Source organism: Triturus cristatus, chromosome 7 (genome assembly GCF_964204655.1).
Source record: "Triturus cristatus chromosome 7, aTriCri1.1, whole genome shotgun sequence".
NCBI classification, from domain to species: domain Eukaryota; kingdom Metazoa; phylum Chordata; class Amphibia; order Caudata; family Salamandridae; genus Triturus; species Triturus cristatus.
In genome coordinates, this window is record NC_140590.1 from 436538643 (window position 1) to 436553940 (window position 15298).

The 15298-nt window shown below is 49.0% G+C and overlaps 1 protein-coding gene across 10 annotated transcripts in view; it reads left to right on the plus strand.

The window, feature by feature from the left end:
- MAP2K4 (mitogen-activated protein kinase kinase 4) overlaps positions 1–15298 on the plus strand; it is an 834137-nt gene that overhangs the window by 771168 nt on the left and 47671 nt on the right. For all 10 annotated transcript variants that reach the window (XM_085616757.1, XM_085616753.1, XM_085616758.1 and 7 more), the window contains one exon: positions 404–449. In XM_085616757.1, the coding sequence (XP_085472883.1) occupies positions 404–449 (46 nt within the window). The remainder of the gene's footprint in view (positions 1–403; positions 450–15298) is intronic.

Genomic DNA, 15298 nt, shown 5'->3' on the forward strand with positions numbered 1-15298 from the left:
GCCAATACCCTCCACTAGCGTCAAGAAACCGTTCGGTGCACGCTGCGCTTTATAAATGTTTTAAATTAGAAATTAAATTAGAAATTATAATGTGCACTTTATGAGATAATACTTATAGCCTTTGGACTAATGCCTTGCACTGTTGCACTTTATATGTCATACCCTTTGTAGGTCTATATGTGATCAATGAAATAGTAAAGCTGGATGCCCTTTTATTGCTCTGCACAAATATCTTAAATATGTTTGTGTGACCTAAGCTTTTATGTATAAAATGTCTTTCAATGAAATGTGTCTTTTTAAAAAGGTTTGCTTTTGTGTCTCTGGACTGAAGAATAAACTACATTTTGACTTTGAACTTCAGGTAACTATTTGCTATAACAATATATTTGTGTTCTTATTGTAGCCTTACGAAGGACGAATCCAAAAGGCCAAAGTATAAAGAGCTTCTGGTAAGTCTTTTACCTTAATACTTCTGGATTAAGATCACATTAATTTCACCTTATTCCATTACAATATTATTGTGTGCATACATGAAACATTACTATTATCTGGAATGTTTTAGATGTTTTTATGTACTAATGTCTGTTGCTTTCAATTGATTCGGATATAAAATGGAAATCCGGAAGCATGCCAGACCTAACGGAAATATCTTAAATATTAAGGTATTGTAATAGGTAGAGGTTGGGTGAGCTGTCGGAGTTTTACTCTACAGAATTCCGTGGAGTTACATAAAAACTCAGTGGATTTCCGCAAGTGTCAGAATTTGGCACCTTGTGCTGATTTCTTGCACTGGAACTTGGTCCTCGCTGTAAAATCAGCGCGAACTGCACCACACTGTGTGCCAGAGTGCATTGCTTAATTTCTGCCGCTCTAGTAGATTTTCTACTCGAGCGGCAACACTCTCAAGCTTTCCCGACTACCCGTGTTGAGAAAATCTTGCTGGGTGGGGTTCTAGCACCGGAAAATCACGCTAGGGGGCACAAATTCTCGCTCACGCTTGCCAGCTTAACTTGCATAGCGCCAGAGTGGGCAAAACTCCACGAACTGCACCAGTGAAGCAGAATTTTACGCCCACCCCTAGTGATAGGCACGATGCATGCACAGTGATGTGTACTCAATTTGAGTTAGGAGTATCTGCTGTTGTTTGTGCTGCTATGAGGCAGTGATCATTGTGTTGGGTCAGAATGTGCAGAACCGTTAAGCAGCGGGGCCCGCCAGGTGAGCGCTGTGAGGCACGCCTAAGTATTTCATAGTCCTCAACAACCTGGGGAACACTGCTACGTTTACTCAAATCAAATATCCTGATTGATCTGCATGGCTAGGGAAGCAGCTAAATGATAGGGAGAGGCATAACCGGAGCAGAAAGAGGGGTCTGAAGAGGCGGAAACAGAGCCACTCCATCCGCACACCAGAGACCATGAGTTCCCCTAAGTTAAGGAAACCTTGTTTCAGTCGGCTAGCCCTGGCATCCTCGCTTGGTTTTTGTAGGAAGCTGGGTTTCTGTTGCAGTAACTCCCCCACTTTTTGCCAGATTTCTGATGCACTTGGACTTGATGTGCCCTGGGTCCCTGCCAATCAGATTCCCAGGGCCTGTGTTCTTTCCCAAAACTGTACCTTTGTACCCATAATTGGCACCCCTCTGGCCACATGTAAGCCCCTTGTAAAAGGTACCATGGGTACCAAGGACACTGTGACCAGGAAAGGCCTCTAAGGGCTGCAGCTCATATTATGCCACCCTTAGAGGTTCAGTACCTTAACACACACACACACTGCCATTGCAGGCTGTGTGTTTTGGTGCAGAGAGAAGTAGAGAGTCCACATGGTACACATACTTGAGTGCCATGCCTGCAACCCACTGCCTATGGTATAGGTAAGGCACCCCTTTAGCTGGGTGCACTATACCACTGGTGAGGGTACAGTTGCATGAGCTCTGTACCCCTACAGTGTCTAAGTCCATTCTTAGACATTGTAAGTGTAGTAAAGCCATAAAGAGTATATGGTCTGGGAGTATGTCATTATGAACTCCACAGCACTATAATGGCTTTACTGAATTCTGGGAAGTTTGGTATCAAACTTCTCAGCATAATAAACCCACACTGATACCAGTGATAAACCCACCAGTGTGGGGTTTATTATACCATGCACTCAGAGGTTCCCTGACTGGTAAACACCAGGCTGCCTCCATCAGACAAGTTTTTAGACATGGGGGCGCGGAGGGGGGGGGGGAGACTTCGCTCCCTGAGCCCAGTAACAAAGTCTCTCCTGGGCGGAGGTGTTCACACCTCCTCCAGGTCAATCAATCAGGGGTTTATAAAGCGCACTACTCACCCGTCTCAAGGCGCTGAAGAGCTTCAAAGGCCTTGCCGCCTTTGTAACGCGACCCCAGCCTCTCCTGCTATCAGGAGCAGGCCCCCCTCCTGTCTCCCCTCCTTTTCAACAGGAAGACCGGCGATAAAAATTAGAACAGCCCAGAAGGTGTGCCCACCTCTGCCAACCCCACCCCTCAGGTGTGGGAGGAGAGGTGAAGCTCACTCTTCAGTGCCTGCCATCTTGCAGATGGCAGGCACTCTCCAACCAGTTTTGGGGATTGTGCCTACTACCCCATTTAGGTTGAACACACCAAGGGTATAGTCACCTTAAGGTCAGTAGCCCACTGGCTACTGACCTCGAGACCTCTAAAACGCCTCCCTAAATACAGTATTTAGAGCGCAGCCCTGATCCAAGAAGGCAGATTCCGGCAACCTACGAAGAAGAAGGACGAGATAAAATGCCAAGCAGAGGAGACTACAGAGAAGAACTCACTTGGCCCCAGCGCTACTGGCCCGTCTGCAGTTTCCAGAGATCCGGCGCCAAAAGTCACCTTGTCCTTCAGCCAACAACCTCCAGAACACCTGGGAGGACTGACTGCCTTCAACAAAGACCTGATCTCCTGTGAACAGCAGCTCTGTTCAAAAGAATCACTTAAGAAAGACTCCGAGCCTGCTGTGGACAAAGAAACCCAACGCCTGGAACCACCACTGCACCATGCACCTACGGCCTGAGTCAGAGTGGCCCACAGGTCCAAGCGAGGTCACCCAATGCTCCAGAGTCAGAGTCCACCATAGGTTGACCCCTCCAAGACTCGCCAACGTCGCCTGCAGGCTTTGCACCTACCCACAACTGCTAGTCCGCGATTGGCCCGGTAAGGTGAAATCGACCTCAAAAGACACCCCTGCACCTGGCCGCTCCTGTGTCACTGTGGGTGCACCTGGTGTGCTAAATCGGATCCCCCTTTGTCCTGAGCTTAAGTCCAGGAGCTTTACTCCCATAACCTTGTGGCCTGCTCATGAGCAGCCACCAACCGGAGCCCCCCTATCCCCATTGGATAACTTTGGGCCTCAGCACGCTGCACCCGGCCGCCCTAGTGCCGCTGAGGGTGCTTTGAGAGAGCATCCATGACCCTGGGGGAACCCTTGTTCTAACTCCAGAAACCCAACTCCCAAAACAAAGTACTTACCCTGATACCGATAACTTCATTTCCTACAATAGGATTGCATTGACTGCTTTTCTGTAATAAGTTCTAAGGGGGTCATTAGGATGGCGGAAGGACCGCCACCGCCGGCCCGGCGGTGACGGTCCTTCCATTATCACACAGGATATTCCCACCGCTGGATTAGGATGGCGGTGGGAATCCCAATCTGTCCCCGGCGGACGTAAAGTCCGTCCGCCACAGTTCCGCAAGGCAGTCCTTTTCAGCCCGCCTTGCAGAACCAAAACACAGGCCAGCATTGCTCGGTGCCTTGCAGGCACCGCCATAGGGATTAGGATATCCTTTTCCACCTGTCTTTTCGCGGCAGTCATCCAACCGCGAAAACACAGGCGGAGGCTGGATTCGGGGGCCCGTTGCGGACCCCCTCCGCGTTGGGGGGGGTGCACTGGGGGGGTACCCATGGCATTTCCCTGCACTGTGTGGCAGACACCGCGTGGTGCCTGCCACGTAGTGCAGGGAAATGCACAGCAAGGCTTTTTAGCATTGTGTACGGTGCTGCAGCCAGCAGCACCTTGCGCAATGTTAAATGCCCTGGACGCATCCTAATTGCAGTGGTGGGACCGCCGCACGTCTAGCGGGCGGACTGATGTCCGCCTGCCATCGTAATGAGCCCCCAAGTGTGGAGTTGGAAATTCTATGAAAAAGCATACAACTGTGTTGTGATAACAAATTGCATTACTAACCTTTATCCAGGAAATGTCCCAGTGTGTTATCTAGGTATACCACACTGATTAAGAAAAGTAATCTGAAAAGTAACTAAACAGTAATCTCAATAGTAACTGTAAAGCAATTACAATAGTAACTGAAAAGTAATTTTTAATGTTGGCTTAGCTGTAAACCAACCAATTGCATTGTACTGCATTTTTAACTGTATCCAACTGCATTATTCTTGCAAAGTATCATTTCACTTACCTGCACCAGGCCTGGTTTAGTCCTAGAAATAAAATACAACTAAATAATATTTTTATATAAACAAATTGGTCTGGGCTCTGTCTTTGAGTGTGTGGCATCATTTTTTGCCTGAGTGTGTACAATAAATACTTAACACTACCTTCTGATAAAGCCTTGCTGCTCGACCACACTACCACGAATCGATAGTAAGGTATCATCTACTTTCCCCTCTGCCTACCTTTGGGGATCCACTGGACTCTGTGCACACTATACCTGACTTTGGTGTAGTATATAAAGAGCCAGCTTCCTACAGTTTTCCACCAAGCCTTAGGAAAAAAAATGTTTCCATTCGCCAGCCTGGCACTGTGGTCGGTGAACACCATGTGCCTTTTGAGCAGATACTCCCACTCACTCTGGGGCTCGGCTGTGAGAGTGCTGCCTGTGGTCTCGGAAGAGATCTGAGCTGTATTCTCCCAAGCTATTGCTGAAGGGAGGGACACAGCTACTTTTGTCATACACTGCGGGCTGGATACGCCCTACTCACTGGGTAGAGCAGTTTCTTTGTCGGTGTCCCTTAGGCGCCATACCTGCTTGAGAACCACTCTTTTCAGAGGATGTCCAGGCCTCCGTCATGGACATGCCCTCTGATGGCTCCCATCTCTTCGAAGACAAGGCGGGCTCATCGCTAGAGCGCTTCAAGGACTGCAGAGCTACAGCCAAGTACATGGACCTTTCCATGGCCCTTCACCAACCCCAGTCCACCTTTTGTGGCCACAGAAGGGGCTTCTAGCCACATCTTTACCCACCCAGCCACCACAGAACGGAAGCTTCCCAAGGCCTAGCATGGCAGAGGACACGGTATCCACAGATCCTGTAGGTCAGTTAGCCAGAGGTTGTCCAGTCTGCCACTCCCCCGGCAGCTGCAGCCTCCGACCATCATTGGCACCCTGTGGGCTTGAGGATACGCCATAATTCGCACCATTGCTGGTCGATAACATCAATCGCTGAGTTCTCCAGTTTGTCTATAAGGGTTACTCCCTCCCCCAACCCCCTCCTTCGTGACCATGAGCACTTTCAGTTCACGGTGCTCCCCTTTGGCCTTATAAGCCCGTCTCAGGTGTTCACCAGGGTGATGGCTGTGACATCAGGGGTGCACGTCTTCACCTATCTCGACGACTGGCTGTTGAAGGCTGGCTGGCTTGTCTCAGGCAGTCATCTACCACCTCCAGACTACAGCGGATCTCCGGCACTCACTGGGGCTTACGATCAACGTCCTGAAGTCACACCTGGCCCCTTCACAGATGCTCTCTTTCATCTGAGCTGTTCTGGTCAGTGTTTCGGACTTATCTTCCCAAACAGCGAGTCCAGGATATTCTGGCTATCATACCGATTTTTCAGGCCTCTAGATTTCAGGCTGATGGATTTCAGTGAGACTGAGTCTGAAGGCATCCTGGGCTCATGGCCTCCTGCATCTTGCTTGTAACACATGCCTGCTGGCATATGTGGGCTCTATAGTGGGACCTGAAGTTTCAGTGGGTGCAGCTTCAGGGGAGTCTCTCGCCCACATAGTTCAGATCTTGGAGGGCACTGCAGTTGTGGTTAACGAACAGCAATTGGGTCAGCAGCAGAGCCTTCACCCTTACCCAATCAGAGCTGACAGTAGTGACAGATGTGTCACTCGTGTGCTAAGACGGCCATCTGGGATATGTGGTGATCAGGAGCCTCTGATCTCCGGCGGAATCCGGACCCCACATGAATCTGTTGGAGCTCCAAGCGATCAGACGGGCATTGAAAGCCTTCATACCCTCTACCAAGGAAAGGCTAATGCAGGTGTTTACGGACAACACCACCGCCATGAAGTACTGCAACAAAACAGGGCAGGGTTGTGTCATGGACTCTTTGTCAAGCTGCCCTGCGTTTCCGGACATGGCGGAATATCAGGCCATTTCCCTGGTGGTTCATACTTGGCAGGATCTCTGAAAGCCAGAGTGGACAATCTCAGCCAAAGATGCCTGGCAGACCACAAATGGCATCACCATCTGTCGGTGGTGCAAAGTCTCTTTTAGCAGAAGGGAGAGTCTTGGTTAGATCTGTTCACCACCGTCGAGAACACATAACGTCAGCAATTCTGCGTGCTGGACCTTCCAAGTCGACTCACGCTCGGAGAAGCTTTGTCTCGAGTCCTCCTGTACGCCCATGCCACTCCTGCCCAGAGTTCGCAAGAAGATCAGTAACAATTGAGCCCACATCATCCTTGTGGCTCCAGACTGGGCTCAGGGAGTCTGGTATTCTGAGCTTTTGAGCACTGCCATCGGTCCTCCGATCAGGTTGTCCCTTCAGGAGAATCTTCTGTCACAGTAGCAGGGGAGGGTTCTCTACTCGAACCTATCAGCACTCCGCCTTCATACGTGTTGATTGAGCAGTGACAGATGACAGCTTTAGACCTTTCACCCACAGTCTGTAATGTCATCTTGACAGCCAGATTTCCCTCCACCAAGACGGTATACGCCCGTCGTTAAGGCAAGTTTGTGGCATGGTGTGCAGAAAACAGGTTGCTCCCCTTTCTCAGGTCCTTCTATTTATTCTTTCTCTTGCCCACCAGGGCTCTGTTGTGGGCACCTTAAAAGGCTATCTTTTTGCCATTTCACCTTCACCCTTCAGCATGCCTCAGTGGGACCTAAATTGAACCCTGACGTTTCTGATGTGCTCTCCATTTGAGCTCCTACACAACTGTCCTATCTGGCTCCTAACTATGAAGACGGCCTATCTAGTAACAATACTATCTGCCCAGATGGTCTGTGAGCTCCAGACTTAGTCATATAAGCCTCCTTACCTCAACATCTTCCCTGACAAGCTGGTTCTTCCTGCTAGGACATCCTTCCTTCCGAAGGTGATCACTCCCTTTCATGTAGGCCAGTTCATCACCCTGCCTACCTTTTAATCTCCTCCTCATCCCTCTAAGGAAGAGGAGCGACTCAACCAACTGGACCCAAAAAGAGTGTTGTTGTTCTACCTTGACTGCACAGAAGAATTCCGGTGGACGAACAACTCTTCATGGGGTATGTCCGAGCCCAGAAAGGGAAGGCGGTACAGAAATGGACCATCTCCAGATGGATTGTGCTCTGTATCAAAATCTGCTATGCATTGGCCAAGAAGCAACCCCCTAATGGTTTTTGTGATTATTCCACCAGAGCCAAGGCTGCAACCACTGCTTTAGTACCTGGTGTCCCAGTCCTGGAGTTGTGCCAGGCAGCAACGTCTGCATCTCTGCACACGTTTACCAAGCACTACTCCCTGGACAGTTAGGTCCGTAGGGACAGGCAGTTTGTCCGTTCAATCCTGCAGGATTTTCTAGTGTGAAATCATTTCACAGACCGTCCTCTAGGGAGGCATTGCTTGGGTATCTATTCTAAGGCAAGGAATCTTCAGCTAGAAGCCTCTATCAGATGAAGAAGTTACTTACCTTTGGTAATACCTTATCTGATAGAGACTCTATCTAGGCGCAGATTCCTTACCGACATCCACCCCGTTCTGCGTAGGTACTTATAGACTTGGGGCTTTTTACCCTTTCAAGGCTCTAGTTTTCACACAACAGTAGCCAGTACTCTTCGTGGCTCCTTGCTTGTCATGGAAAGTCGCAAAAAGAAACTGATGGCAGCGTGTTGGGTTGAGGCCTATAAAGGCACCCCTCACATAACTTCCAGCGTGGACAATTTCGACAATGCCATGTGGAGCCGAACCACGCCATTTACCAGCGTGCAGGGGTAGTGATCCCGAAAAAAAATCCTGATCCAGTCTGACACCTGGGGATAATTCTACGGTAAGGAATCTGCAGCTAGATAGAGTCCCTACCAGATAAGGTGTTACTAAAGGTAAATAACTTGTTCATCTAGATTACATGCAGAGATGCCTGTATTCTGAGGATCCCCTAGGTCCACCAAAATGTAGACCGTGCATACTACTCCCCAAAGATGACAAACTCAGTTTAACTCAATTTAAGATGAAGCGTATTTTCACTCATCCACCAGCCCACTGCTCAAAGACAGTCCTGAAAGTTGTTTCAAGAAAGCAGGGACATACTCTGTTGCTGGAGCATTGGATTCGTCAAAATTATCCAGGATTTTTGCAATTTTGTTACCAAAAAGATCCACAAAATAATCCCATAGAGATTGAGAAGCTGTGTAAGTAGCCCAGTTTCCACAGGCTACAAGACTGTACGAGCAGTAGAAGTGCCATAAGAAGATTGGGGCACTGTAGATTGTGGAGAAGCACAATAAACATAATATGCCAATTCGAAGTGCAAAAGTCAGTGAGATGCTTCAAACTAGGTTTTCTATAGTGAGGCAGTCTTACTTGGAAGTTAGGGGGGCTTAGACCGGCAGCATGACCTGCCCTTTTCCTTGCTGGTTTGTAGATGGTCGCAGACAGGCTTGCATTAGGCGTGTCATTGGCGTAGCCGCACTATCATGGGGCTGAAATAGGCCCATCCAGAAGGTCACAGTGGGTGGGGATGCCTTTGTACTGTCACTAGGCAACAGAATGCTAGACCATGAAGTTGCCAAGCAGAAAATTAAATGTGGAGCTCAGTTTCCTCCATGCTGCATATAGCAGCTACTTGAAACTTTAGCTTGTCATTGGTATAAAATGAGCCGATCCAAGAAGCCTCAGAGGGGAGAAGGCCCAGAGGCAAAGTCTGTCACTAGGCAAAAAAAGAAAATTGGACCAAGAAGTTGCAGAGTGGAAGAACAGCGTTTCCCAATGTTCTCCATTCAGTGTAGTGTAACTATAGTAAACAGATAGCCAAGGGAAACAAAGAACTGAAGTAAAACAGCATAAAATATCAGGCGCCAGAGCATCAGGAGGGAACTAAAATGCCAAGGAAAACAAGTATAGTATAGTAGGTACTTTATTGTATGCTTGATTAAAACCATTTCAAGTGTAAAAACAGCATAGGATAAGAACATAGTCAATTTAAAAACATATAAGAAGTACGTTATTTGCAAAAATTATTAAGCAGATAAAATTTCCCAGTGCAGCAAACAGTTTATTATCTTTTTTTAATCAGTTAATTCATGACGTAGTGGTTAAAAGGGTAAAAGCTTTGGAGTGCAGCAACACGGTATTCCTAATCACAAACGTTCCCAAGTGTGGGTTTCAAAGTGTTCCAGTGCACAGCCCAGTGCCCTAAGGATGATATAGCAGGGGCAGAGTCAATTGTGCATTTGTCGGCTCCTTGCTACAGGGCAAGGCAAGAGCCGGCCATTGGGTGGGAGCCTCTGGCAACTTGCCCTTCAACAACAGAAGAGCTTGCCATATACATATTTGGCCATCTCTGCCACTGTTTCCAGGAAGGATAAGAGGTGTTGAGCCTCTTTAACCAAGCAAGTGCCATGCTGTAGAAAAATAGGCCTCAGGAGTGTGCGATGGGTGTTATGTAGGGCTGGGTTACAAAATATTCTATGAGCCTGTGGTTCCCTTCTGTAGTCACACAGTCTGTAAGGTGAGATATTTTCAAGTGATTTCCAGGCCGGGTTCAGTTCCCTGATTGGAAGTGGCACCAGTCTTGCCCGTAGAATGAGTTTTAAACCACGTTTTCCTAATGCCTGGTAAAGGTTTGGTTTGCATGACTAGTTTATTTGGGGTGCCATTAAGGAAGCATATAGGTCTCTCACATATTGCGCTTTGGTGTCCATTTTTTATGTGAGCAGCGTTGCAGTTGCTTTTTAATTGCTGATTTGATGACTGTTTAGTTAGTGGTATCTGGGGCACCAGTTCTCCAATATGAGGTGCAGTGTTTCCACTGCAGCTTTAAGATTAGTGACCAGAGATTGTTCTTGCTTTCAAAGATTGACTTTATTAATGCGTATTCTCAGGTGCAGCAGTGTATGGAAAAATATTTGTCTAGGGTGACCATGCACTCGAGTTTTTGATTAAGGAGGCCGATTATGAGTCTAATCAAAGTGTTTCTTAAGTAGAGTGACAGTTGAAACACTTTCTTGTATCATGTGCATTGAAGCTTATCAAGTTTAGCAGCAAGCATACCTGGGAAGGTTTGTTGCCTGTAGTTTACTGATGGCCATGGTCGCTGGACTGTCAAGGGTGGTATTTAATTTGCAGAGGGTGTTTGTGACCATCTTTCCTTTAGTCTCCATCTTTTGTAGGTGCATGGTCGGGTTGTCACTTTGGCTCAACCACACCCCAAGATAGTTGCAATTTTGTACAGTCGAGCCTCTGTGACCCCAGCCTCCATTTCATGACCCTTTTTTACAGGTGGTGCCTAACAATCTGAATTTTTGTTTTGCTAGAATTGGCTAGGAGTTTATTCTGTATGTTATAAACATTCACAGCGTTCAGTGCCTTCTATAGCCCCACTTTTGTATGATCTAAAAAGGACTAGCTCGTCTGCATATTGCCTGTTTCCAATCCTCTGTGTGGTTAGGTTGGCGTGGAGTAATGCCGGTCCCATGTCAGCTGTATATAGGTTAAATAAGATTGGGGCAAGCAGGGGGCGTGGCCAACAGCATGGCCGAGTAGCCATGTTGATCGCGAGCTCCGCTGGCCCCGATTGAAATCCTTGTCCCATTCGCAGCCACACTGATTCACCTGCGACTACAGGACATCGGAAAGCAGTGGTGTGCCCGGCAAGCTGAGTCGCGACTTCCCTGTCCCGGATCAGAGACTGTACCCGGCGCGCGGTCTCCCTCAAGAGTGCGCCTGCACTGTGGTGATTGAGGCCGAGGAACAGAGCTGTGGTCCTTCTGCTTGGCCTGGCGGCGGGAGGTGCAGGCAGATACTGGCTGTGCTCGAGGCGGCTGTGACTCCAAATGGCCTGAACCCCGGCAGTGCTATCGGTGGTCTTCGACCGCGCTGGGGGGCTCCGGAGGCGCACCGGAGTGCCTGTGGCTGGCGGTGCAGAGATCGGAGATCCGGGCTACTCCCTGCCTCACGCTGTTGACAGAAGGATCTCCGCGGCGGGGGCGATCGTCATCGGGTCACTGCCCGCCTCCCAGAACTCCGAGATATTGAGGTGGAGGGACGCCCTCAAGGAGCCTCCAGTTGGAAGGTTTGAGGCCCCGGATTTGGTGCCTGATGACTGAGGAGGTGGGAGCTCGATGCACCAGCCCTGTTGTGTGTCGATTTAGATACTGTATATAGGTTTCCCGATTTATGTCCTTATATAGGCACAATTCGCATTGCCCATATTTAGGCATAGAAATCCTACCCTTATTTAAGCATTATCCATGCTTATCAAATACAGGCATGGCCACCTACATCTGTTAATCTACGTCAAAACGAGTTCTTGGAAAACCAGACTCTTAAGCCTTTAGGACTTCCCCTTGCTTGGAGATTGCTTTCTCCAAGAACTCATTTATTATGCATGAACATCTATTCCTTAGGGGTTCATTCATGACGTTCTTCTGCCCGACTTTTATGTCAATACTGGCATTCCTAACACCTTCAAGGTATAAATATACCTTCACTTATCTTGGCAAACCACGGTTCGGCTGCCTACTTGTACGACAGGGCTTGCCACGGCAAGTTCGTAAGGAAGTCAAGTCCCCGCCTGACGCACTGCCCAGACGCTGTCATCCTCCTCGCAGAGAATCCAGCTCCAGTGTTTCTGACTACCCTTGCGGGGTGTTAGAGATCGAGACCCGGAAAGAGATTCCAACCTCACTCATTCTAAGGTATGGAGCGGACTAGAACCTAGAGGGACTTTAGGCAAATCTTGGCAACTATAGCTAAACTAGACTATAGACAAACAGCACCTACGTCTTACCTTGTATTACACTTAGGTTAGGTACACTGGGGTAGAACTAGCTAGAAGCATCAGATGAGTATTAACATTTTAGCCTGTGCTATTTATGTATGTATTTTTATGAATATCTCTCATAGCTATAAGCCATGCTATTGCAGTATTATTTTATCTTAATGCTAACGCTGTACATTTTATACTTCGCATTCTGTCTTACGATTGTAGCAGTTCATATCTCTTGCACGATAAAATAAGACCGTTCAATAAACCCCTTTTTTATTGAAATGCCCGTCAATCTATTTCTGTGTAACTGTAGAAACAAAGCATGCACGATTGACTGAGTGAAACTATTATCTATTGTTTCCACGATTCTGAGATTGTTCCGATTCTAAGGGAAACAAAGTTGTCATGTTTCTAGTGACCTCTGAGTTAGCTGGCACACACAAGTAATTAAGTTTAATGTACTCGATAGAGACATACTGACCTCAGTCCTATGACAAAACTATAGTGTATATTATTCCAATGCGCAGCCTATCAGGAATATAGGAACTACACTACAGCCCTCCACCCTGATATGGAATGCTGCTGTTCTGGCTGTGAGTCTTGGCGCGGTGCTCCCTGGCGGCTCCCTTGTCCCTGCCTCCCAGCCGCGCTGCCCTGGGACGACTGTCGTGGCTCGTGTGAGGCTGCTCGGGGGCGGCGGACCTCCAACCATTAAACCTACCATGAGGGGTGACTCGCTGACGGACATTGCTGCAGTGTACCTCATAGAGTCTGCTAACCTGGTGCAAGTGTTGATTCCCTGCCTTGGGACCCCTGCCAATGAGATGGTATTAGCCCTCCCTGCTCCTGCCCACGATGCTCTCTGGTGTTGGGTTTGAGGAGGAAGTGACCCACTCGAGCCACTGACGCTCTACCTCCTTTCTGTTACACTCACCCTCTCGCGGACTACAACACTGGAAGAAGGGTTCAGGGGACAGTAACCCACGTGGAGGGCTGTTCTACTGTCGTCTGTTGCCTGCTCTGAGCCCAGCGTGTGGCTTTGCTTTGTGCGCCTCCTGCCCTTGCCTGCACCTGTACTCTGGACTCCCGCAACCCACACAGTCGAATATACTTATGGTGGTGAGTAGCCTGATACCTGGGGCTTGCGCAGTGCCCGTGACGCAGGCAGTGACTGCCGCACGGGCAACGCTCCTTTGTCCACTCGGCAAGGGACGCCTGCTCATACTCCCAAGCCCTGCCCGGAGCGAATGTGCGGACGCGACCTATTGTGGGCCTCTGCAGCGCTAGGGGCAGTGACTCTCCGTGAACTGGCACGAATGTAAAGCCCTACACTGGTTTCCACGGCCGGCCCGGTGCCGTTGCGATGCCCAGGGGCTGAGGAGTGGTGACATTATTGACGAAACTCCTCAGACCGGGGCCATGAGAACGTACGCAGAGACATACACTGGCGCAGTATCACCCACGATGGCGAAGGATAAAGAACTTAAAACTTCCCGGCAAGGGAAGCTAGACCGTTATGCCAAGGTGCTCCCCACGACGACAATTGTGGAGGGCGGCCCTGCTCCTCCCCCGCACAATACGACTATATTGCAAACGATGTGTGAGTCCAGAGAAAGTTTGGAGGGGAAGATGGCGGAAATCCGTTCAAAGGTGACGCTGCTTCGTCACGACCTCCACAAAGTTTCTGAACGAGTGACCGAGGCAGAGCACCGCATCTCAGAACTCGAGGATGTCTCCAACACCACACGGAAAAGACGTTACGGGGCTCTTGGCCTCTGTGGCAGAGGTGTCCTGGAGGGTGGACGATGCGGAAAATAGGGCTCAATGGAACAACCTGCGATTTATTGGTTTTCCCGAGAAAGCAGAGGGGTTAGAACCAGGACAATTTCATTTGACCTTCCTGAAGAACACCCTACCACAAGCACCATTCTCGACCTGTTTTGTCATAGAACAGGCGCATAGAATGCCAAATTTCCCTCCGCCTCCAGTAGCTCCCCCTCGACAGCTCGTTTTCTGAACTTCCAAGACAGAGATTTGATATTGCGCGAGATCCGAAAGAAAGGAGAGGTCCAATACGAAAACACCCGAGTGATGGTTTTCCCGGACTACTCACGTGAGGTGCAGAAGCAGAGACGGACTTTTGACCCGGTCAAGGTGAAGTTAAGGGCGCTTGGACTCCAGTATATGTTATTGTTCCCGGCCAAACTGAATGTTATCTTTCAAGGATCCACGTTGTTTTTTCAAATCCCTGATGAGGCATGGTCCTGGATTGAGGAGCGGCCACAGTTGCGACGTGGGGCACTGAGTGCCTCGAGCCAACTCTCGTTGAAGCGAGGAGGCCCAAGTCAGGAACGACCCAAAGAAAAGCGTCAAAGACAAATTCAGCTGGGGGCACACCGGGAAAAGCATTGCGGTCCAGGGACGCTGCGGAATCTGAGGAGGAGGTGGTGGTTCGGTCGCGCCCATCGCGGACCCTGATCAGATCGGATGATGCTGGCCATACTAAACTGTCTGAGAGAGAGGATTCACCGGATGCGGTCAGTGAACACCCATTGCTCGAAAGCATTCAGCGATTAGAAGCATCGGAACAGACCCTGCCTGAAGCTGATGCACAGCAGCAACAACTACCCAGCAATGGCGAAGAGGACTGAGAAACGGGGCCAGATGACTGCCAAAAGACAGTAAGACTACCCTAAGGCTTAGTGGGCACTACAGGACTTAGGCCCGAGCCGAGGAAGTACATTGTGTGTTTTGGTTTTATTATTGTGTAGTTAATTGATTGGGGGGGGTTACAGACCTCTTAGTAGATTACCCGTGCCTGAGTTGTAATGTTGACGAATTGGGGGGTGGTGTGGGTTCCTGAAGAGTGTGGGGTGGGGGGTGATTTGGTCACTGTTTTGCGTACTGAGTTGAGATTGTTCTATGGGAAAGGGATTGTTTAGCTCAATTTGTTAGCCAAAATGCTAGTGCTGGAGAGGGTGGAGGCAGGAAGTGCAGACCTCTGGTGGGACACTGGGCAGGTGACGAACAGTGAGACAATTTACAATGACTTAAGACAAATATACAGTACTGACATGGAATGTTAATGGCTTAAGCAACAAAGTCAAGAGGGGGTTGGT